The sequence below is a fragment of the Microcaecilia unicolor genome, chromosome 12 (genome assembly GCF_901765095.1).
Source record: "Microcaecilia unicolor chromosome 12, aMicUni1.1, whole genome shotgun sequence".
Taxonomy (NCBI): Eukaryota; Metazoa; Chordata; class Amphibia; order Gymnophiona; family Siphonopidae; genus Microcaecilia; species Microcaecilia unicolor.
The window spans coordinates 73820061-73845677 of record NC_044042.1 but is presented as its reverse complement, the minus strand read 5'-3'; the positions used below and the strand labels follow the sequence as shown (position 1 = coordinate 73845677).

Here is a 25617-nt window from a genome sequence, read left to right as displayed (position 1 = left end):
AAGGCGAGCTAACTTGCAAGACTCTCCCGTGATTAAAGGAAGGTTTTCATAAAAAGCTTAGCTTAAATTTTCCCTTTCCACTGTAATCTAACCAATACCCCCAGGGCAAAATATTTGCAGAGAGGTGGACATATTAGGTTTCAAGGGGCTTGTGCATTGGAGGCTGAGCTTGGAAGACAAGTCTTTTGCTTTGAGAGGAGGTGGACTTCAGAAAGAAACACCCATTTGATTCTCTATAAAAAAAACGGCCATAGACCTGTTTGAGCTGCAGCTCTTTCTCTCTCTCTCTCCTGATACACTTCATCTTCTCACAATGGCCACTTTCCGCACTTTTCAGTCCTTCGTTAATGCCCCTAGCCTGAGCGACTCATGTTCCAGGGTCTCTCTGCAAAGTTCTCAGGGGGGTGGCATTGGTTTTGGTGGCTTTAGTGGAGGTTCAGGAGCTTCCTATGGATTCAATAGTAGCTTTGGAGGTGGCTTTGGAAACAGTTTCAGCGGTGGCTTTGGTGGTGGGGAAGGGTTCTTTGTTGCCAGTGAAAAGCAAACCATGCAGAACCTTAATGACCGCCTGGCTGCATACCTGGAGAACGTACGTGCCTTGGAATCAGCCAACCTTGAATTGGAGTCCAAAATCAAGGCGTTCTATGAGAAGCAAACTGGTGCTGGTGCAATTACCAGCCGTGACTACAGTAAATATTACCAAATAATTGAAGATCTAAGGAGCAAGGTAAAATCATCCTCTCTGTGCAGCCTCTTAATAATTTCTACAGCATTTCTCCCTGGCTACAAATCCATAGAAAAACATGTTAGTCTCCTTTATTTTTGATGTATTGGGTTCAATGATACCCCATTGCCGCTGCATTGTGTATCACAGGTCAGATCATACTGGTGGAAAGCGGAATGGAGACTGGGACAAAGGTATTTCCCATTTGAGAGGACAATACATTCTGGCATTTCTGCCCCTGTTGTAGTAATAGATCACATTTTCTAAAGTGAGTCCTGGCTCTGTGCCCTGTATAAGTTTCACATTTTTCTTTTGCTTGAAATAACTCATTAATATTGTTACCTTTCATCTAGAAAAGCCTTTGGAGCAAATCTTGCTGTTTATTTAGGGACCTTTAATGCAAATGTTGATCTTGTTCCCTGTTAAGTGTTTCATTTGTATTACTCAGTTCTTTAAACCTCTTTTCTTTTATGCTGCATGATGAACTGAAACATAAGCACTGCATTCATCTGGCTTTATGTACCATGGTACTCTTGAAAAATGATTTTTTTATTTCACTTCTTATATACTGTCTGCAAGGCAGTGAACATTCAGATATGGTAGGCATTTCCCTGTTCCTGGAAGTCTCACAATCTGAGTTTGTACCTGATACAATGGAGGATTAAGTGGCTTGCCCAAGACCACAAGTTGCTGGCTTCCCTGGCTTGTAGTCTGCTGCTCTAACCGTTAGGCCACTCCTCCACTTGAAATCTGCTAAGATGCTTCTCTTTAAAATAGGGTAAGAACATAGGCGAGGCTGTGCCTGGTTAACCCAATGTTCCAATGAGCCCACCTGTATCCTGTTTCTGGCAATGGCCAGTGTGGGACTCCTGGAAATACCTGGTAGATCCCAAGCGACAAAGCCTCTTCCATGTTGCTTCCTTTCTGAAGCGGGACCCGGAGACACCCAGTTAAATAATAGTTAATGGACTTCTCCCCTAGAAATGTGTCCACATCTTTTTATACTTAGCTGTACCACAATGTTTGACCACATTATCTGGCAGCAAAGGCCCATGTTCCACATCTCCAAGACACTCAAATCCACTTCATTTTTTTCTGTTTCTCAGTAACAATTTAGAGGTACTTTTTCAAAATCCTCTGCCTGTCTAGGTTCAACCTGGAGGAGTAGCCTAATGGCTAGGGCAGTGGGCTGAGAACCTGTGGAACTGGGGTTGATTTCTACTGTGGTTCCTTGTGACTCTGGGCAAGTCACTTAACCCAAAGTTTAGTTTCTGAGTCCACTAGGGACATAGAAAGTACCTGTATATAATATATATAAACAGCTTTTGCAGCTTTTACTCGTCTTGAAAATGTAGCCCTGCAGAGCACCTAAAAATATGTGTGCATTTTACTGCATAAGAAATTGGGATTCCTGGAAGGTTAGGGGAGAGGAAAGCTATATGTCTATGGGATTGTCTAATTTATTTATTAGGATTTATTTACTGCCTTTTTGAAGGAATTCACTCAAGGCGGTGTACAGTAAGAATAGATCAAACATGAGCAATAGACAATTACAGCAGTAAAAATATTTAAAAAACAATACAAAGTATGGCGTATTATAATTGATAGTGAAAGGTAAAGCAAAGATGTAACATATAGATGGGTAAGAAAGTAGGAAGAGTTAGAAAGTAAGGTGACTGATTTAAAGAAAGTTACACATGAGGTCAGAGAAATGGTTAAATATTATCTCAGCTAGGGTAGGAGTGGATAAACATATCCTGCTCCAGTATATGCAGCCCCAGTCACTCCTTGCGTGTGTGAGTGAGAGTAAGGAGTTAGTTACTTCTTCCATTAAAGGCCTGGTTGACGAGCCAAGCTTTCACCTGCTTCCTGAAGTAGAGATAGTAGTACAGATAATATCCATGCATTGTTCTCTGTGTGTAAGTCGCTGTGCAGGAAAAGCAGGTGCATTAGTCCTGCTTTTACATAGATGCCCTAAGTTACGTAAGTATTGAAATACTTGGGTATGTCATCACTAAAGTAACTTACTTAGAATTGTTGCTGTGTTTCTACATCAGACTGCAAAGATATAGACATTCCCTGTTACTGAATCATTCAGGATACAGCACCCTATGGGATGATATTCAACTAATGCTCTTTGTCCTTCCTCCTTCCCAGATCTTTGATGCAACCGTCGACAATGCTAGGATCCTTCTGCAAATCGACAATGCCAGACTGGCAGCCGATGACTTCAGGCTGAAGTGAGTTTTGTGAGACAGGCCAAAACCTGATTTGAATACCTTTTTTGATACCCATTTTTCTTTCTTGTCTTCTGTTTAAATAAAACTAAGAAGCCTATTCAGAACTGTAATCCAGAGCGAGGCTCGTAATTGCTCTGTCAATAAATCTTGGAACGCAAATGGGAGGTGACTGCTACCAAAATACATAGTATCCTGGAACTCAGTCAGTGAAACTCTGTGTAGTATCATGAACTTTTTGGAAAGGAATTCTTTAATTTGTTTCGTAGGTATGAGAATGAGCTGACCCTGCGCCAGAGTGTGGAGGCCGACATCAACGGTCTACGCAGAGTCCTGGATGACCTGACCCTGGCCAAGACTGACCTAGAGATGCAGATAGAGACTCTGACTGAGGAACTGGCCTTCCTCAAGAAGAACCATGAGGAGGTGAGGATGTTTCTTCATGAATTACATGGAAGTTAAAAACATTACCAGATAGCCGAAAATGAGCTGCAACCTACTGAAAAGAAATCTTCTGGTGTTTACCAGCTCTTTAGTATGATCTAGTGACCCCATAGTGTACAGGGATGTGAACTTACTTTCCAATGAAATTTAAAAAATGCATTTAAAAACATTGTTTCCATAGAAAATGAATCAAAAAATAATCCCTCTCAAATCAGTTTTTTCCCCATTCATTTTAAAAAGGTAAAACCACTCAAACATTAAAAATTGACCCCCACCCCCACCCCAGGCCTTCCTTATGCTTCCCTACATCATAATACTTATCTGCCCTATTTGGCCTACAGAAATCCCACTGAAGGGCAAGGGAAGAGCCCACGGGGGGGCTTTGGCAAGGGGAAGGGCTTTGTTTTATTTTGTTGGGGTTTTTTTTTTTGGCGTTTTCTTTTTTCACTTTGCTCTTTATTTCATTTTTTACAACATGAAACAAACAAATGTCAAAGGATATGAAAAATAAATGGAATATAAACAAAAATGAACAAACCCTTTTCCTGTTAACACTGCTACAGCACAACACAGGGGTAACAGGTCTTGCTACCAGGAGCTATTATCAACACTAGGCCTGATATGGACACAAAAAACTAAAATGCCGCCCCACCCCCACCGCACAGTCACCTTGATCCCCCAAGAAAGTCAGATTCTATAAGCAGTGGAAATACTGTATACTGGTAAAAGTAACAGAAACACATTTTCTTCAGTAGTCTAAATACAAAATTAGAAAAGATGTACATTTCCAAAAAGCAAACATCCATGAGCAGCTTGTTCCCCTTTCCTTTCCCTCCCATCCATGAGCAGTATGTCTCCCTCTCCTCTCCATCCCCTTCTATTCATGTGCTGTATTTCCCCCTTTTCCCTTCTCTTCCCTCCCCTCCATAAACAGCATGTCCCCCTCTCCTCTCCCTCCCCTCCCATCCACGAGCAGCTGCCCCCTTTTCTCCCTCCCATCCATGAGCAGTTTGTCCACTCCCCTCCCAGGCCTCTTCGGGGCAGGAAAGAACCCCACTCTTCCTGCCTATTGCCACTGACCTCCCTGCTGCCGCACCTTCTTGAAAATGGCTGCCGAGAATTCAAGCAGTGGCCTCGCAAGACTTCCACAAAGTCTCCCGAGGTCACCGCTTGAAGTCTCAGCATCCATTTTCAAGAAGCAGCGGTAGCAGGGATGTCAGCGGCAACGGGCAGGAAAGAGTAGAGTTCTTTCCTGCCCTGAAGAGGCCACTAGACCACCAGGGTAAGCTGGGGGGGGGGGGGAGGGAGAAGGCCAACTCATCCATCTGTCCATCTGCCTGTCCGTCCATCAACCAGCCAGCCAGCCCGCCAGCCCAGAAACCTGGACAAATGGGCAGGCTGGAAAAACCCTTCCGGACCCGCGACAGTCCCCTGAAAAGGAGGACATGTCCGGGGAAATCCAATCATATGGTAACCCAGTTATGGTCTCTACATTAGCCTCTGAAAATTTATTAGGTCTGGTAGCCTAGATTTATGCTCCAAGGTTCATGAGGCTCTCTAATTTAGTCATCTAAAAAGCAGGTGGTAGCAGTGGCAGATTTAGGGAAGAGAAAAGAATTAGGAGTTTAGTACTGATTTTCAACATAGGCACCTAAGTTAGGCTTCTAAACATAGGCAAATGAATGGCAGGCCTAAATTTAGGACAGAGCTTCTTAACCTATCCTCTGAACACACACAGCCAGTCAGGTTTTCAGGATGCCCACAATGAATATGCACAAGTTAAATATGCATACAGTGGAGGCTGTGCATGCAAATCTATCTTATGAATATTCATTGTGGGCATCCTGAAAACCTAACTAGTTAAGTGTGTCCCAAAGACTGCGTTGAGAACTACTGATATAACTATGTAGCTAAAAATGTGGAGGGGCATAATCGAACAGGGTGCCCAAGTTTTCCTGAGGGTGTCCTCAAAAGACATCATCGCAAAGGGGGCGGGGAAACCCGTATTATCGAAACAAGATGGGCGGCCATCTTTCGTTTCGATAATACGGTTGGGGACGCCCAAATCTCCACATTTAGGTCGACCTTAGATATGGTCATCCCTAGAGATGGTCATCCCCGATTTTCAGCAATAATGGAAACCGAGGACGCCATCTCAGAAATGACCAAATGCAAGCCCTTTGGTCATGGAAGGAGCCAGCATTCTTAGTGCACTGGTCCCCCTGACATGCCAGGACACCAACCGGGTACCCTAGGGGGCACTGCAGTGGACTTCAGAAAAAGCTCCCAGGTGCATAGCTCCCTTACCTTGTGTGCTGAGCCCCCCAACCCCCCCCCCCCCAAAACCCACTCCTCACAACTGTACACCACTACCATAGACCTTAGGGATGAAGGGGGGCACCTAGATGTGGGTACAGTGAGTTTCTAGTGGGTTTTGGAGGGCTCACATTTACTACCACAAGTTTAACAGGTAGTGGGGGATGGGCCTGGGTCCACCTGCCTGAAGTGCACTGCAGTACCCACTAAAACTGCTCCAGGGACCTGCTTACTGCTGTGATGGAGCTGGATATGATATTTGAGGCTGGCATAGAGGCTGGAAAAAATATTTTAACATTTTTTTAGGGTGGGAGGGAGTTAGTGACCACTGGGGGAGTAGGGGGAGGTCATCCCTGATTCCCTCCGGTGGTCATCTGGTCATTTAGGGCACATTTTTGTGGCTTGGTCATAAAAAAAAAGGACCAAGTAAAGTTGGCCAAGTGTTCATCAGGGACGCCCTTCTTTTTTCCATTATCGGCCGAGGACGCCCATGTGTTAAGCACGCTCCAGTCCTGCCTTCGCTATGCTTCCGACACGCCCCCGGGAACTTTGGTCATCCCCGTGAAGGAAAGCAGTTGAGGGCGCCCAAAATCGGCTTTCAATTATGCAGATTTGGGCGATCCTGAGAGAAGGACACCCATCTCCCGATTTGTGTCGAAAGATGGGCGCCCATCTCTTTCAAAAATGAGCCCAATAGGCTCCGAAGTTTGACTGAAAGTAGGGTACAAATTTAAGCACCTTACTTAGGAAATTTAATTTAAGATTCTGATATTCAGCAATCAGGGGTGAGCATTTTGCTCACTGCTGACAGTGTTATTCCTGGATTTTCAAAACTGAGACCTGTGCGGGCTTCGGTTTTGAATATGTAGTTATTTTTGAGTTGGCTGTCACATAACTGCTTAAGTCAATATTCAGCACTTAAGTGGCCATGGGGTAGCACATAAAAATAGGATAGACTTTTATGCAGCAAACCTGGCTGCTTAAGGGCTGAATATCAAGTGCTGACTCTGCCCCCGGAGCACCCCCAACATGATTTCTGTGCTAACCATGATATTCAATGGCATTTAGCTGGTTAAATGTCGCTGAATAGTAGCAGCTAGCCCCGACCAAGCGATTTAACTGGTCAGTGGCCAGCTTTGATTATCGGGCCCTATGAGCTCAACTTTTCTTGAACATCAACCTCACCAAATACTGTGCAATTACTTCTTATATGTTCCAGTGATGATAATGACTTTGTGATATGTGTCAAGCCTGTTATTTTCAAAATTAGTTTTGCCAGAGAAAAGGAATAAACAATTCTGAAAAAGCCCAGCTTCTAATATTTTCATTCCAAGACTTGTTAGCAAAATAGTTTTCTATATAGTCTATAATAAGTACTGAAATGGGTACTTTGAGGGAAGATGCCCACTCGGGATCTGAGTCTTCCCTGGAAATTGTGCTTAGCACAAAGCATACAGTGTGAACAAAAAGTTTTAGAATATTGTGAAAACCCGTATGCTGTGAATATTCTTCTTCCTATTGTTACCATACCTGCTGTTGAGACATGGCTTAGCCCATGGCTCACTATTGCAGCATATCGGAACAAATTTTTTGGTAATATATATTTATTGTCATCTTCAAGGGTGGCTCCTTTTTTTTAATCCAAGATTGTCTTTCGCGTTCTGGGGATGTGTGTTGCATCTGTTGTAACATTGCCAGATCCAGAAAGGTTGCTTCTCCATCGGTTTGGAAAAGACTGTCATGTAAAGCAGCAAATAGTGCAGGCTTCTTTTGCTATTTTGTCTGCAAAGGCATTGCCTAAAGAAATGGGATCCGTACATTTAGGATGGGCTGCACACTTACAAATAGCTGTCTAGGAAGTAAGACAGCATCCAGTAATTGAAGGATAAGGTTTTTGTGGTTTATTTCCTTACCCGTGGAGGTTACCATGCCTCTGTTTTTCCATTGCTGTGCAAAGGTGTGGACAGTAGAAAAGGCATACTGACTATCTGTGTAAATGCTGACCGTCTTAGTCTTTGCTAGTTTACAGGCCTCGGTCAGGGCTACCAGTTCTGCTGCTTGTGCTGAATAAGTTACGGGTAATGATGCCGCTTTTAAGACTTGGTCATGGGTTACTATTGCAAAACCTGTAGCATGTGTTCCATCAAGGTTCCTTTTACTGGAACCATCTACAAATAAAGTGAGGTCAACATGCTGATAAGGTGTGTCTTTTAAGTCAGGTCGAGGTAGCACCTTCTGGGTTATTTCTGCAAGACAGTCATGTGGACTACCATCAGTTGCAATGGGTACCAGGGTTGCAGAGTTCAAGAAGGTGCAGCATTCAATAGTCAGATGTGGCTGTGACAATTTGTCACGCGCAGAAAATAAAATATATTTTCTGGTGAGCGTAAAAAATAAAATTACCGCACGGGCCACGCGGTAACCGGGTGGTAACTTCAAATTGGTTCACGTTGGGCGCACGTAGGCGCCTACACGGTTTAGTAAAAGGGCCCCTCTGTATCTAAAAGTTCCTAGATGAGAGATATGAGAGATTAAGAACTACAGTGCCAAAGATGTGGAATATTTTCTTGCTCATTGTATATGGTCATTATTGCACTGTATTGAATATGGAAGTCCACATGAGAGCTCTGCATTTAATTTTTGCATTGATACACACAGTGCATTTCATAAAAAATGGCAAATAGGATTAAAATAGAGGTGAGCATGTGTCACATTATCATTTACATATAAGGACGAGGGGCCTCAGGCTATTATCTCAGTGTATATTAACCTCCTAATTCTAGAAAGGAAACCAAAAATTGCACGTGCAAATGTGGACTGCTCCCAATTTGCATTTCATTAAATAACAAGCTAATGAGCCCCGATAATTGGCACTAATTAGATTTAATTGGAATATACATGCTGTGACAAGGCAAGCCCAAGAGATTCCCCAGTGAAGCAGTTGAGCCCAGAACTACGGGTCCCAGAAGTCCTTGCAAGATTGAGAGACGAGAATAGTCCTAAAAAGATGGAATGGATTCCCAGCCCCAGCAGGGGGAGCAATGGCTTGAGGCAGGGTGAACCTGTTACTCCCTTTCCCACTAGAGGGAGAGGGAAGGATGAATCTCAGTTTCCCTGGCTTCGCCATCAGTATATATTTCCCCCCCAGCTGTGAGAAGGGGAGAGCAGATTTCCTGGAGGCTCTCAGTCACCAGGAGAGAGGGGAGATGAATGGCGAAAGAGATTCCATGGAGTATGTGGAGGAAGGAAGTAGCCTGCCACTCAGGGGCGTATCTGAACTGCGGCGGTAGGGGGGGCCAGGGCCAGAGTGAGGGGGCACATTATAGCCCCCCCCCGCCGCCGCCGCCGCCATTGCCGATCCCCCTCCCCCAGCCGCTGCCATTGCCAATCTCCCCCCGCTGTTGCTGTCGCCTACCTTCGCTGGCGGGGGACCCCAACCCCCGCCAGCCGAGGTCCGCGTCCTCCTGCCGCTGCCGGCTGCCTGTAAAAGAATTCCAGCGAAGGTAGATGACAGCAACGGAGGGGGAGGGTTGGCAGCGGTAGGGGGGTCCAGGGCGAAATCTGCGGGGGCCCAGGCCCCTGAGGCCCCACGCAGATACGCCCCTGCTGCCACTACAGCTGCCTAAGAGAGAGGAGCCAGCTACCATGGAGTGGGAGAATTCAAAGGTTGCCCTGCCCAGCACTTGAAGGCAGTGGAAGAGCAGAAGAGGCCACACCGGGTGTGGTGCTGAGAGGTGGGAGAAACTGCCAACCCTGCTCCTTACAGGGTTCCCTCTGTGCTGTGAAAAAGCAGGTGATTTGTGGTATTGGTTTGATGTGCAAAGACTGTCCCTGAAGATTTGTTCTGAACTGTTGTGCTATATTGGAAGTGTGCTGAACTCTTACTAAACCCTTCTGAAGGAGGGAGAAGGGAAAGCTAATGCCCTAACAGAAGACCTGAGGTCTTGAGGAGCTGAGCGTTTGCTGAGGGATTTTGGGACCTGGACTGTACCTTTTTTTCTTTTGAAGACTATATTAAGAGGGTTGTTCTTTGTTTTGAAGAATATATTATGATTTTTGGTATGAAATTGCCTTGATAATAAAATACTTTGGCCCTGAGTCCCAGTATCAGCAACATTCTGTCCTGGAACCCTGGGAGTCCTGCAGGCTTGCTGGCTCCACCCAAGAGGAGGAAATGGACCCCCCCCCCCCTTTACAATGCATAAATTTAGATGCAGGATCTGTGAGTAAAAAAAAAGGGATGTGGAAATGGGAGGGTCATGTGCGGAACGAGGAGGTTCCTAGCATTTACGCACATTGTTATAGAATAAGGGGGGATACGCAGCTAATTTAGGCATGTACATGTGCACCATGTTTCAGCTGATGCAAATGGTTGCGCCTAAAGTTAGACGCGATTCCTGGGCTTAAGTGCTTTTCTATAAACCATGCCTAACTTTAAGCACAGCTTATACAACAGCTGTGGTTTTGGTGCCATATATAGAATTCATCCCTAAGGGTGTGTGGCAATTCTGTAATTGGGTGATTCCATGTAGGTGCCCCAAGGGCATGTGGCAGGAGCCTATTCTCTAATGGAACATAGATGCCTAGGTCCTGTTATAGCAGGGGTGTCCAACCTGGACCCTCTCCAGGTCGGGTTTTCAGGATTTCCCCAATGAATATGCATGAGATCTATTTGCATCCAATGGAGACAGTGCATGCAAATAAGCCTCATGCATATTCATTGGGGAAATCCTGAAAACCTGATTGGGCTGCAGTACTCGAGGACCGAGGCTGCACAACCATGTAAAAGAAATAGCCTAACCTAGTGTTGACATGCCTAACACTTAGACATCTGAAATTACCTGGCTAAAGAGCTAGTGTTATGTGCAGATGCCTAAATATGGCAGTGATACGTGTAACTTACAGTATTCAATATGTTATGTGTGTACATGGAACTCTGCCTATTTCCTGCCCATGCTCCACCCATGTGTACAAACTATTTTGCAAATAAACACTATGTAGGATAAGTGCATATTTATAGCATAGTGCTTTGGTGGAATATTGGCAGTGTCATGAAATCCTTAGCCACCCACCTGGGGTTAACCTGTGGCCACTTAGAGGGTCTATCCTCAGCACAGCTCAGGTCCACCTGCACCTACCGCTTGTTCTCTATACTAGCATCCTCCTCCCACCGACTGGGTCACAACTGCCTCTGTGCAAATCTCCCACTCTCCAATTATCCCCAGTGATTTCTAGGTTACTGGAGTCACACTCCCAGTGGTCCCACAGTTCCCAGAAAGCACTTACAGACCCAACACACAAACCACCAGGATTCTTTAGCAGTCCAGACAGGTAGAACGAACAAACAATTGTGTTTATTCTCAGAACTTGGAACGGTGGACAAAAATGTGCAATTGGCAAGCAATAACAGCATTTTTTGTTCAGCACTACTGAGATTGACTCTTCTCACAGTCTCTATTGTCACTTTAAAGCTTATGCTTTGTGCATTCTCTAATCACTAGTCTTTTTAAAGGCTTATTTGTTTATTTATTTATTTGTTGCATTTGTATCCCACATTTTCCCACCTATTTGCAGGCTCAATGTGGCTTACATAATACCGTGATGGCGATCGCCAATACCAGTATGAGAAATACAGAGTGGTAATTGCATTAAGGATCAATAAGTGATAGGGTACATTGGGTAGTCAAGGATGAAGGGTTAAGTTTTGTCCAGTTCTTGTATGAGTTTCGTTGTTTTGTGGGGTTCTGGTGTTTAGGTTGGGTCGTTATGGTATGCCTTTTTGAACAAATTGGTTTTTAATCGTTTCCGAAAGATTGTTAGGTCGTGCTTTGTTTTCATGATGTTTGGTAGTGCGTTCCATAGTTGAGTGCTTATGTAGGAGAAGCTGGATGCATATGTTGATTTATATTTTAGTCCTTTGCAGCTTGGGTAGTGGAGATTTAGGTATGTGCGTGATGACCTTTTCGATTTGGCTTACTCGCTTAAGCTGCCCCACCCATTGGCTTACAGAACAGACTCCTGAAGCAGGCGTTTTTCGCCAAAACACGGCTCCGTGTCAAGTCTTTTGAGTTTTTTTACACTGTTTTTTAAATAAAGTTTGATTATCTCTTACTCGCCTCCACGGTGTCTTGGAAGTGTCGTGTTGATCACGCTACTTTTTTGTTTTTTTGTTTTTTTTATCTTTACCCTCGTAGTGGATCTAGTTTCTCCACTTTTGTTGTTTTTTTACAAGTGCTAAGAAAGCACATGAATAACAGTATTTGACTCACTTGCCTATGTAAATTACCACTTATAAAATGAAAATACGCATGGAAGTTTCATGGTGCGTACTTTCACTGTGAGCGTGCACAGAGCAGAATATGGGCAGAGTCTGCACTGATGCACATAGATTCAGTGGCGTAGCAAGGGAAGCGGGGGGGGGGGGGCGGTCCGCCCCTGGTGTCAGCTCAAGAGGGGTGCTCCCTGCCAGCTCCGCCCCCTGGGTGCAGCACTATGACACCCCCCCTCAGCGCATCAACACCCCCAGACCCAGTGTCTACCCTCTGCTCCATCCAACCAGCTCCCGCACCCTACCTTTAAAGAAATCTCGGAAGCCGTGGCGAGGCGAGGTGCAGCGCCTCGCGCCTACATGTAAAAGAAGTATGGATCGTCTCATCGGGCCTTCCCTCACTCTGTTTGTCCCGCCCTCCGCTGACGCAACTTCCTATTTCCGCAAGGGTGGGACAGACAGAGTGAGGGAAGGCCCAATGAGATGATCCACACTTCTTTTACATGCAGGCGCGAGGCGCTGCGCCTCGCCTCGCCACGGCTTCTGAGATTTCTTTAAAGGTAGGGTGCGGGAGCTGGTTGGACGGAGTTGAGCAGGGTAGGCACTGGATTGGGGGGGTGTTGATGTGCCGAGGGGGGGATGTCATCATGTTGCACCCGGGGGGGAGGGGTGCAACGGCGAACTGCCTCAGGTGGCAGCCCCCCTTGCTACGCCACTGCATAGATTATAGCATTTCTTCATTTATACATAAAAGTGAGCACTAAGATTTACAACAGCCCTCAATCTGTAAGTCAGTGATTCCCAAACTTGTCTTGAGGGATCCCCAGTCAGTCAGGTTTTCAGGATATCTGCAATGAATATTCATGCTAGTACCTACATGTAACTTTTTCTTTTGCACCTACACTAGTAATATATAGGCATGAAACAGGCACGTGAAAACATGCATTGACTTAGGTATAACTTTATAAAATTACCCTTCACCTTTTGCCATTCTATTTATCCAGGAACTTAAAACCTTGCAAGGCACAACTTCCGGCCAGGTGAACGTAGAAATGGACGCGGCTCCAGGGGTTGACCTAACCAAGATTCTGAATGATATGAGGGCTAACTATGAAGCCCTGGCTGAGAAGAATCGGAGGGATGCTCTTGAGTGGTACAACCAAAAGGTAAAGACTAGCTGAAAAAAACCTCTTCCTGGCTATAGAGTGCTGCATGTAAGGTTCATGCAGCAATCAACTCTGGAAGTGTTGTGTCTTGCCAGCTTCATTCTGTCAAAAGTAAAATTTATTTATTTATTATTAGGATTTATTTACCACCTTTTTGAAGGAATTCACTCAAGGCGGTGTACAGTAAGAATAGATCGAACATAAGCAATAGGCAATTACAGCAGTAAAAATATTCAAATTACAATACAAAGTATGGCATAGTATACTACTTACAATGTCAACACAATATGTAATGGAAAATTATAATTGATAGTGAAGGGTAAAGCAAAGATGGAACATATAGATAGGTAAGAGAGTATGAAGAGTTAGAAAGTAAGGTGACTAAAGAAAGTTGCACATGAGGTCAGAGAGATGGTTAAATATTATCTCAGCTAGGGTAGGAGTGGATAAACATGTCCTGCTGCAGTATGTGCAGCCCGAGCCACTCATGTGTGTGTGTGTGTGTGTGTGAGAGAGAGAGAGAGAGTGAAACTAACAAGTTAGTTAATTCTTCCATTAAAGGCCTGGTTGAAGAGTTGAGCTTTCACCTGCTTCCTGAAGTAGAGATAGTCTTGTGTTAAGTGGAGCCTTTCAGGCAGTGCATTCCAGAGTGTGGGGGCTACTCAGGAGAAGGCTGGATTGCGGGTATATCCTGTAATGTCTTTTGGAGAGGGTGTGGTTAGTGATAGTCCTTGAGAGGACCTTCCTGTCCTTAGGGGTGTGAGAGGATCATCCTATTCTTCAGGTACTTAGGGCCATTTCTTTTGAGGGCCTTGAAGATAGAGTTTTAAATTTAGCCATGTATTGTACAGGTAGTCAATGAAGTTTTTGCAAAAATGGTATGATGTGGTCGTGTTGCTTGCAACCTTCTATGAGTCTTGCTGCTGCATTCTGAATCAATTGGAGCTGCTGCAGGCCCTTTGTAGTCAGATCATTGTATAGTGCATTGCAGTAATCCAGTCTTGATGTTAGCATGGCATGCAAAACTGGGATAAGATTTACTTTCTCGATGTAAGGAGAGAGGTAGCGTAGCTGTTGCAAATAGTAGAAGCAGCTCTTGAAAGTTGCTTGGATTTGAGGAATCAAAGTAAGTGTTAAATCTAACTGTATTCCAAGGTTCCTGACTTGTGATTTGAGGGGGAGTTCATACTTCCCAAAAAGAATTTTGATGTCGGGTATGTATCCAGTTGTATTAGGGACCCAGAGAAGCTTGGTTTTACTTGGGTTCAGGCAAACTTTGTTGTGTTTAGATGCAGAGAAAGCAGCTTTCATCCAAGCTGAGCTGGAAGTTTCTCTGCTTTCTTCCTTGTTTCAGAGCGGAGAGCTGAAGAAAGAGATATCGACTGGGGTGCAGCAAGTGGAGACAAGCAAGACTGAGATAACAGACCTGAGGCGAACTCTGCAGGGGCTCGAAATAGAGTTGCAGTCCCAGCTTGCCATGGTATGTGAGAGCTGACACACCTCCATTCCTCTTTCTATAGAAATGCTGCCAAAACAGCTGAAGGGTGCTTTCTGATAATTCTGACTCCAAGCAAATGTTTGGGAAAGGTGGACCATTGTCAGGGTAAATGGTAAACCGGGAGGTCTCACGATCAGGAAAATCAGGAAGGAACATGGGGAAGAGACCTTAGAAACCTTAGAAACACAGCACCGTTTGCTGCTGAGTAAAACAAGAGTGAAGCTTTGTCTACCACTGTGAATCACTATAGTTACAAAGCCTGGGGAGTTATTTATTATTCCGTTAAAATTACTCAATTCATTCAGTAATTTCCTGCATTTTTTTCATCCTTCAGAAAAAATCCCTGGAAGACACACTGGCAGACACAGAGTGCCGTTATGGAGCCCAGCTGGTACAAATACAAGGGGTGATCACCGGTGTGGAAGACCAATTGGCGCAGATCAGGAATGATATGGAGCGTCAGAACGCCGAATACCGATCTCTGATGGACATCAAGACCCGGCTGGAGATAGAGATTGAGACGTACCGTCGCCTGCTGGATGGGGAGCTAGGGTGAGGAAAAGCTCTCTGTGTCAGCAACAGAAACAGAAAAGTTATGAGTGTGTAGATGGTGTGTGTCCATCTGCAGAATTCAAAAGGCCACGTCCAGGCTGGATAGCACACACAGATTTAAAATAAAACATTATCAGAGGTTTAAATCAACAGGAGCAGCTCCTGCTTGCTTAAAACCTGATCATAGACCTGGAGGAGATATTCAATAACATAATAATATAGTAGATGATGGCAGATAAAACCTGTATTGTCCATTCAGTCTGCCCAACAAGATAAACTCATAGCATAAGGTATGGTGTAATACTACATTTGTATACTTGACCTTGATTTGTCCATGCCATTTTCAGGGCACAGACTGCAGAAGTCTGCCCGGCACTGGCCTTGTCCTCCAACTTCTAAGTCCCACTCTAACCCATCCAAATCTGTCCAGTCACGATCAGGGTACGGACCATAGAAGTCTGCCCGGCACTGGCCTGGTTCTCAAGCTACTGAAGCTGAATCTGCCCAGCTATCATCAAGGCACAGAATGTAGAAATCTGCCCAGCACTGGCTTTGCTTCCCATTTACTGGTGTTACCATCTAATCACCGTTAAGTTTGTTGATTCAATGCCTTCCATACAAGATTCCTTTGTGTTTATCCTACGCATTTTTTAACTCAGTTACCATTTTCATATCCACCATGGAAGACATTCTAGGTATTTACCACCATCTCCTTGAAAAAGTACTTCCTGACATTATTCCTGAGTTGGTCCCCGTACAACCTCATTTCATGTCCTCTAGTTCTACCACCTTCCAGTCTCTGGAAAAGGTTTGTTTGTAGCTTACTACCTTTTGAATATGTGAATATCTGTGTCATATCACCCCTGTTTCTCCTTTTCTCCAGAGTATACATTTTCAGGTCCTCAGGTCTTTCCTCATACGTCTTGTGATGCAAACCCCATACCATTTTCATTGCTTTTCTCTGAGCCACTTCAAGTCTTCTTACATCCTTAGCAAGATATAGTATCCAAAACTGAACAGAGCAGTGGCGTAGGAAGGGGGGGGGGGGGCAGTGGGGCGGTCCGCCCCAGGTGCACACCGCTGGGGGGTGTCGGCGCCTCGCAGGTTCCTTGCTCTCTCTGCCCCGGAACAGGTTACTTCCTGTTCCGGGGCAGAGAGAGCAAGGAACCAGCGAGGCGCCAACACCCCCCAGCGGTGTGCACTTGGCTGATTGGCCCTCCTGCCTGCCCCTCACCGCCTTCCAGGTATGTTCTCGCGGGGGGGGGGGGGTTGCGCTACGGAGGGCGGAGGGGGCGTCGCGCTGCACCCGGGGGGGGGGGGGGTGCGCAGCGGCGACCCGCCCCGGGTGTCAGCTGCCCTCGCGATGCCACTGGAACATAGTACTCCAAGTGGGGCCTCAACAATGACTTATACAGGAGCATCAACACCTCCTTTCTTGTTGCTTGGAGTGGAGGAGCAGCCAAGTGGTTGGGGCAGCGGATTTTGATCCTGAGGAACTGTGTTTGATTCCCACTGCAGCTCCTTGTGACTCTGGGCAAGTCACTTAACCCTCCATTGCCCCTAGTACAAAATAAGTACCTGTATATACTATGTAAATCGCTTTGAATGTAGTTGCAAAAACCATAGAAAGGTTGTATATTATGTCCCATTTCTCTTTCCCTTTCCCTTCTGCTGGGTATACCCCTCTCTAGCATCCTTCTGTCCATGGCACTTAATTAAGTAGAATTCAATTATCTGGTTACTGCCCAGGTGATCCATGAGAGAAATCAGGGGAGACCAGGGAGATATGAGGTTTCCAGTGATAGTCAGCATTGATGCTTGCATAACTAACTGGGCAAATAGGACAGCATAAGAACATAAGAATAGTCATACTAGGTCAGACCAATGGTCCATCTAGCCCAGTATCCTGCTTGCAACAGTGGCCAATTCAGGTCACAAGTACCTGGCAGAATCCCAATTAGTAGCAATATCCATGTTACCAGTCCTGGGGCAAGTAGTGGCTCCCCCCATGTCCATCTCAATAACAGACTACAGACTTTCCTCATGGAACTTATCCATACCTTTTTAAAACCCAAATACACTAACTGCTGTTACCACATCCTCCTGCAGCAAGTTCCAGAGAGCTTAACTATTCTTTGAATGAAAAACATTTCCTCCTATCATTGCTCAGTTAGGTATGTTGTACAAACACTGTACATCAGTCGGTACCCGCATAACTTCCAAATCCCCTGAAGACCTGGATATTCAATGACAGTGTCGACATAGGTCTGATTCAGTCTGTGGCTGGTCAACAGCTTTAAAACCTCTCTCTGCCATGGATTAAATAATGCCCTCTTAAGTTTTTTGGCTGAAAATTCACTCAATTTTGGGTGCCTAAGTTTAGGAGTGCTGTTTCTTTGTTTACATTTAGGGTCCTAAATTAGACACCTAGCATAGGACATGAGTGGCCCCTAATTTACTTTTTCAGACCTGACTTTGCTCCAGGCTCCTCCCACTTTCTAGGAACTTAAATTTAGGAGCTCAGCAGGAGGAAATTATCATTGACGACAACTAACCACACGATATTCAAAACTAGTTAATCAGCCAGCCAGGAATGGTTCCTGGCCAGTTAAATAGGGTTTAAGTGCCTAACCATGGATATTCAGCAGGAGATAACCAGTTATCTCCTGCTGAATATCCTGGTTACCAGCTATATCGCATGACATAGCCAGTTATGTGAGAATATTCAGCTCCTAACCAGCTATGTTGCGTAGTCAAAATAGGTCGTTTAAATAACAAGCCTTTCCTTGATTATTAAAAAGTTAACTGGCCAGTGCTGAATATTGACATAGACAGTTAACATTTTAGCGGCCAAAATAAACAACGATATTCAATGTCAATCACCCGATACAACCCAGCATTGAATATCCAAACGCTCTGCCTGCCGCCAGTTGAATATTGAGTCCTAAGAGGCAGATGATCAAAAGCAAACGCCGGCACTAGAGGCTGTTAGCGCCATACTAGTGCTGGCGTTTGCTACCGCCCCATGATCAGAGCCCTCGAGCGCATGAAACAACGCGCTCGAGGGCTCTTAGCGCAAGTAGCATGCAAAATGCATGCTAAATAGGGCTCTTAGCGCAAGTAGCCTGCAAATGCATGCTAATCAGCACTTACCGCATTCATCCCCAATGATCAGCGTCCAGCGCGCCAAAGATTGGGTCGCTGGCCGCGACAAACCCTACGCCAGCTCCAGTAGCATTCCCTTCTCTCTCTTCCTCCTTCGGTCCAGTATCCCCCTTCTTTCCTCCTCCCTGGTACAGCATTTTCTTCTTCCCTCTTTCCTGAGTCTAGCATCTCCCCTCTTTCTCCCATATCCAATTCCTTACATTCAGCATTCCCTCTCTGTCTCTCTGGTCCTTTCTTCCTAGGTAGTCCAGCATCTCTGTCATCTCTGTTCCTTTTCCCCTTCCCAGGCTCCATCATGTTTAGCACATTCCTCTGACCCCCAAGCTTAGCATCTCTTCTATCTGTATCCCTATTCCCCCTCTCACTGTTCCATTATGTTTAGCATACCCCCACCAACCTCTCCATTTACCATTCCTCACTCCCACTCCCAAGTCCAACATTTCTTTTTCTCACCTGTTGCAGTACCCTGAGTCCAAATGTCTTCAGCATGCACAAATTGAAACGATGCCAGTATCTTCTCCTCTGACATAGGCTTCCTGTATCTGTTGAGTTGGAACCAGCATCAATTTGGTGTGTATGTATGGAAGGCATGTCCTGTGCATCTTTTACTTCTACCACAGCTCTCCAGAAGACAGGAAAGGGAGTTTGCAAGGGCAGCTGGCAACCGCCAGTTTCTCATTTTAAAAACAGTCAGACCAGCCAAAAAACTGGCCAGTTGACAACCTGAAAAGCATTTTACTTGCTGTCAGGCCACATGAGGGAGAGTTTGATGAGATTTGGAGGCAGCTCGACAAGCGCAGCACAGCTAGACATAAGTGCAATGTGGGCTCTGTGCTTGTTCAGTCTTAAAAAATATTTTATATGCTCCATGGGAAGGGGGACGAGGTGAAGAGTGTTCCCTGAACCCTCTGGTGCACCCCCTCCCACACCCTCTCCCTGCAGACTTGAAAGCCTAATAGCTTTCTTGCTTTGCACTCCCCCTTCCACTCGCACACACCCTCCCTGTAGACCTGAGCATAGGGATACTTTGGGGTGGGCATTGAAAAGCGATGCCTTCTCAAATGTTGCTGGCACTAATGTTAATATGATTTCCTTGCCCCTTGCGACCATCTCCCAAAGGTAAGATGGACCTGGACACTTCCCCTCTACTGCGCCACACCTTCCCTGCAGACCAACTTTGGACACCTCCTGTCCACTGCATCTCACACACACATACTCCCTACAAAGCTCAGACACTTCCCCTCCATTGCATCCCCCAAACCATTCCTGAAGACATCTTCCCTCCACTGTATCCCTGACACCCTTCCTGAAAACCCACTTCAAACATCTCCTTCTCAAACAACACCACTTCCTCCAGCAGAACCCTTATTAGACAAGTAACCCCCTGACCTCAGTTAACACCCAGCATCCCTTTGGTTCCTTAAACACATACACACACATCTTGCTTCACCCCCCCCCCCCCAACTGCACCACTGCCCCAGACACCCCACACTGACGCGTCACATACATACACTCTCACACATCACTCCCACTGTGTCCCTGACATATACAAGTGCCTACTCCCACACCTTAGATACCTCATCTACAGCAGACAACCCTCATATTCTTCACACTTCCATCTTCCCCCACACTGTCCATTTGAGACCTGCTGCTAAACTGGGGTGTAAAAACATGCATATTTTGAAAACTTCCTTTGGAACGGGAAATCCCTTTATGTGGTCACAGTGTAAAACAGCCTATCATCATCCATGATTGTATATAGCAGTGTATAGATGATTTGTCCAACATCAGGACAAGGGATCTATGAGTGACCTATTTTCTGCTCTATTAATAGTAAAACATATTTAAAAACCATTAATCTAAATGTGATTTTTTTTTTGTAGGGGACTGTCATCATTTCAGAGCTCTTCAAACACGATGACATCACAGTCTGGTTCTGGTGGTTCGGGTTCAGCAGCATCTGTGGATTCTAAAAAAGGTAACACCCCCTCCCCTCCAGTTTTCCTAAAATTCTTGTTTTTCAGTGGGATTCTTGTAATCCTTCAGTTTCAGAGTCAAAACAGTTTAATGTAACACTTCCAAGTGTTAAAATAATCTTACTGAGCTTCTTAATATCTGTAGATTGTGAGACAGAGAGAACAAAGAATGGAAACCTCTTAAGTGCTTAATTAAATGCATTACACCAACTTCTCTTCATATAGTGCTAGAAAAATACTCTTAATTTTTATTTTGTCCCTGCAGTAACTCTGGTAACACTCCAAGAACCTATGGCTTAAGTTGACCAATGTTTAGTGTATTGAGTTACGGGGTATTTGGGTTTCAGTACCAGATAGCTGCTGTGGTCGTACCCTGCCATGCCACGAGACAGAAGCTGTGGTCATACTTCAGTTGAATGTGAGAAGACATGATATGAAGGAATAAAACTCAAAGATGACCTTATGGACACACTGGGAGCAGAACAACAGAGATACAGAATTTGTTAGCTAATGAAAAGACTACAGGTCATTCAAGCCCAGTCTTCTTGTAATGTCCTTCTAACATAGCAGAGTTCAAAAGATGTCTGGACAAGTTTCTGGAAGAAAAGTCCATATAAATCAATAAGCCAGATAGACTTGGAAAAGCCATCACCTATCTCTTCCAATGAGCTGTAGGAAGTGGATTTGGTTTTGGGGATCTACTGGGTTCTTGTGAGCTGTATTGGTCATTGCCAGAGACAGGATGCCGGGTTTGATGGATCTTGGTCAGGATAAGCATGGCTTATTTTATAACTGTATGCCTAATAGCTCAGTATCCTTCTGAGGTATTTTAGGAAAAGGGAAAAAATAGCCAAACATAGCTCTAAACAGTCATGCAGCAGTGAACTGAATTACTTTTCATTGAAATGCCTTTCAACAATAACATTTTCAAAACAATTTTATATTTTAGATCCAACTAAAACCAGAAAGATAAAGACAATTGTCGAGGAGGTAGTAGATGGAAAAGTCATCTCATCCCAGGTCAAGGAATCAGAAGAAATGATTCGTTACTAGTGTAGTTTGCCTGCTTACTTTGAGGGCCAGAGGGTAAGGAAGTCCTATTGGCAGTACGGGAAAAACAACCATTCAGCAATAGCAGAGCACCCTCAACATTTGGTCGGGCACCCTTCCCCCCATGCCCATCCCAAACTACACCTATGGATTTGTCAAATACCCTACAGTTGGGCACAAAAGAAGACCTTTTCATTGTAAATCCACTTAGGAAGAAATCCATTTTTGAATGGCCTGAGAAAAGGCACCTCTGATTTTGGGTTCAATAAACCTTCTTTTGAATATAAACTATCATGAGCTTGTCAGTTTATTTTTTAACTAGCTCTGTATCAGACTTTTGAGCATCTCTAAAAGCAGCCTGTCTTTAGAGTAACTATAATATGGTGCTTAACATTCTGGCATTTTGTGATTTAAATTCATTCAAACATAGGAGATCCACCTGTATCAAACAATACTGGATAGCGTCAGTTTAACACCCATACTAATTAGTACATATTATTTAATTGTACAGAAAATTGAATTAATTCTTCAAGATTTGTCATTTTGATGTTGCAATTTCTGCAGAATACCAGCTACATGCTTCTTTAGAAAGAAGAGATAATTAGGGGTTATTGGTAGGTGATCCACCCAAGCATCAGGCTTGCTCTGATATTAATCTGTATTTCCTATTAAGGGAAGGGCATTTCTACTGTAACCTAGCTGAAATCTGGCTGCCAGTATCTCAATTCACATTCTTTCTCTTTGTTCTACTCCTGAGAGCTTATGCCAGTAATCCTACTGCAAACATAAACTTTCACAGGAATAATCTTTGCCCATTCTCTGGCCTCAGCATATTATCTGATGAACTGCAACTTCAGGTCCTACAGTTTTCCGTTGTATCCTAATGATAATGTAAGCAATGCTCAAATTAAAAAAAAAAAAAAAAGATAAATACTGTGCAGAACTAAAAAAAAAAAAGAAGAACCCAACCTGTTGAATTCTGAAGGCAAGAATGACTCGCAGCCAATCACTAAGCCACTCTATAGTTCTAATCTTTCTATACTGCTATTCATACTAAATTACTGCAATGCAGTGTACAGTAACAAAACTATAACAGAAAACAAATAATCGTTATGTACTGCAGGGGGAATGGAAGAAGACTGCAACATGGTCTTAGCGTTCCAAAGCATCTTAAAAGCATCAATTTACAATAGAGGTAAACGATGGTCATGAGCTACATCAGAAAAGCATTATGACTGGTGCCATTCTTCACTCACGCTATTCTATGATGCTTATTTTAGAAGTGCTACTGATGTTTAGACGTCCACAAACCAGCATTTAGATTTTATAAAGTTGGCATATGAATGTTTAAAAGAGAAGAATGTCCATATGGCAAGGGGATATAGTCTGGGCATGTTGTGGGCATGACTAGGGCAGGCCCAAAACATAAAGGGTTATTACCTATTTTAGAAGGAGAATAATCATCTAAGTCCAAAAGGATGGATGCTGAGATTTAGACCCGGTATGTCCAAGTCTCAGAAAGCTTCTCCTATTAAGCAGTACTCCGCTGAAATGTTAAGTAGTAGTAGTAGAAGAAATATCAAAAGGACAGGAGGTCCTGGAAAAAGAGTTAAGAAAAAACAGAGAAAGTAGAAAAGAATGCCTAGAGAACAAGGTATAAAAAAGTATTATCTTCTGAATTTATTAACTACTAGTGAAAAAAGGCCCGTTTCTGACACAAATGAAACGGGTGCTAGCAAGGTTTTCCTTGGCTCCCCTGCAGCCACCCATGACCAGCGACCCTCCTGTTCCCCTGCAGCCACCCATGTCCAGTGACCCTCCTCTCCCCCTGCGCCCACTACAGCCACCCATGTCCAGCGAACCTCCTCTCTCCCCTGCCCTCCCTCCTCTCTCCCCTGCCCCCCTCCAGCCACCCATGTCCAGCGACCCTCCTCTCTCCCCTGCCCCCCTCCAGCCACCCATGTCCAGCAACCCTCCTCTGGACATGGATCAGCTGTGAGGCATGTGTTTTTCCCCCCCCGGGTTCGGAAGTTGACATCATAATGGCTACGGTGATGTCAGCTTGATCTACGGAGCCTAGCAGACCAACTCTGAATGAGCCACGGTCCCAGGCAGCAAGTCAGAACGTTGGAGGTGAGAATTATTATATAGGATAACATGTCAGATATGGGAAATGTGAATCCTTGATATGTTGCATTTCAGTTTCTATTTCCATTACTATGACAGGTTTTCTATATAGGTCTGGAATGTATTTGGGCTTTTTTTTTTTTTTTTTTTTTTTTTGCAGAATTTGTTTACTGGAATTCTGAAGAAGTTCCCCCTCCTTCCGGTTTCCACTACCTTGGAAGAGATAGTGCTATGGGGGGGTCCATCTTAATTATTCAGCCCAGGGCTCATTCAGTTTAGCTATGACACATCAGTCAGCCGCAGATTGCTCAAATAAAATTTTACACTTGATCTGTGCTAGAAAAGACTCTTTCATCTAGTAAAAATCCGCATACTCCAGCCCATGCCATATTTCTATGACCCAATAACCAGTGAATTACATTGCCTACTGTTGTTATTATATTATTTCATTAGAAACAGTAAGATGGATCATGTGAATAGCCATACTGGGTCAGGCTGATAGTCCATCTAGCCCAATATCCTACTTTCAACAGTGGCAAATCCAGGTTTCAAGTTCCTGGCGGAATCCTAAAGAGTAGCAAGATTCCATGCTACTAATCCCAGGGACAAGTAGTGAATTTCCCCATGTCTATCTTAATAGCAGATAATGGCCTTTTCCTCCAGGAACTTGTTCAAACTGTTTTTAAACCCAGATGCACTAACTGCTGTTACCACATCCTCCTAAAGCCCTACTAGTATTCTTCAACCCTTCACACATGGAATTTCTATCCATAAGGATTCCACATTGCTATCTGTTTCCTGCTGAATTTTTATTTTGTTGCACTCTATTACGTCTTTAATATATAGTTCCATCCCCATCTCTCTCCAATTTGATCTACCAATAGTGTCCTATTGTGGATTAAAAACTGGGTAAAAGATAGAAAACAGAGAGTAGGGTTAAATGGACAGTATTCTCAATGGAGAAGGGTAGATAGTGGGGTTCCCCAGGGGTCTGTGCTGGGACCGATGCTTTTTAACATATTTATAAATGATCTAGTTATGGGATTAACTAGGTAATTAAATTTGCTGATGACACAAAGAGGGGCATAATCGAACGGGGCGCCCAAGTTTTCCTGAGGGTGTCCTCGCAGGACGACCCCGTGAAGGGGCAGGGAAACCTGTATTATCGAAACAAGATAGGCATCCATCTTTCGTTTTGATAATACGGTCGGGGACGCCCAAATCTCCATATTTAGGTCGACCTTGGAGATCGTCGTCTCTAGAGATGGTCATCCCTGATTTTCGGCCATAATGGAAACCGAGGATGCCCATCTCAGAAACTACCAAATGCAAGCCCTTTCGTCGTGGGAGGAGCCAGCCGGGCACCCTAGAGGGCACTGCAGTGGACTTCAGAAAAAGCTCCCAGGTGCATAGCTCCCTTACCTTGTGTGCTGAGCCCCCCAACTCCCCCCAAAAAAACTCACTCCCCACAACTGTACAGCACTACCATAGCCCTTAGGGATGAAGGGGGACACCTAGATGTGGGTACAGTGGATTTCTGGTGGGTTTTGGAGGGTTCACAATTACCACCACAAGTTTAACAGGTGGGGGGGGGGGGGGATAGGCCTGGGTCCGCCTGCTTGAAGTGCAATGCAGTACTCACTAAAACTGCTCCAGGGACCTGCATACTGCTGTCGTGGAGCTGTGTATGATATTTGAGGCTGGCATAGAGCCTGGAAAAAATATTTAAAAAAAACTTTTTAGGGTAGGAGGGGGTTAGTGACCACTGGGGGAGTAGGGGGAGGTCATCCCCGATTCCCTCCGGTGGTCATCTGATCATTTAGGGCATCTTTTCAAGGCTTGGTCGTAAAAAAAAAAGGACCAAGTAAAGTCGGCCAAGTGTTTGTCAGGGACGCCCTTCTTTTTTCCATGATCGGCTGAGGACGCCCATGTGTTAAGCACGCCCCAGTCCCGCCTTCGCTATGCTTCCGACACGCGTCCGGGAACTTTGGTCATCCCCATTATGTAAAGCAGTTGAGGGTGCCCAACATCGACTTTCGATTATGCCGAATTGGGCGGCCCTGGGAGAAGGATGTCCATCTCCTGATTTGTGTC

The 25617-nt window shown here is 44.7% G+C and overlaps 1 protein-coding gene across 1 annotated transcript; it reads left to right on the top strand.

The window, feature by feature from the left end:
• The first annotated feature begins 263 nt into the window (after positions 1-263).
• Positions 264-21677, top strand: LOC115481829 (keratin, type I cytoskeletal 47 kDa-like). Its single transcript, XM_030221240.1, has 8 exons — positions 264-727; positions 2882-2964; positions 3231-3387; positions 12994-13155; positions 14510-14635; positions 14988-15205; positions 20254-20348; positions 21296-21677. The coding sequence occupies exons 1-8, from the start codon at positions 314-316 to the stop codon at positions 21397-21399; spliced, it is 1359 nt and encodes a 452-aa protein (XP_030077100.1). The 5' UTR covers positions 264-313; the 3' UTR covers positions 21400-21677.
• The last annotated feature ends 3940 nt before the right edge of the window (positions 21678-25617 follow it).

What these genes read in the sequence shown, in the direction of transcription:
- LOC115481829 (XM_030221240.1), top strand. Translation starts at nt 314, where the DNA reads ATGGCCACTTTCCGCACTTTTCAGTCCTTCGTTAATGCCCCTAGCCTG. An exon ending in TTGAAGATCTAAGGAGCAAG is followed by an intron (nt 728 to 2,881) that starts GTAAAATCATCC and finishes CCTCCTTCCCAG; the next exon opens with ATCTTTGATGCAACCGTCGA. An exon ending in TTGAGTGGTACAACCAAAAG is followed by an intron (nt 13,156 to 14,509) that starts GTAAAGACTAGC and finishes TCCTTGTTTCAG; the next exon opens with AGCGGAGAGCTGAAGAAAGA.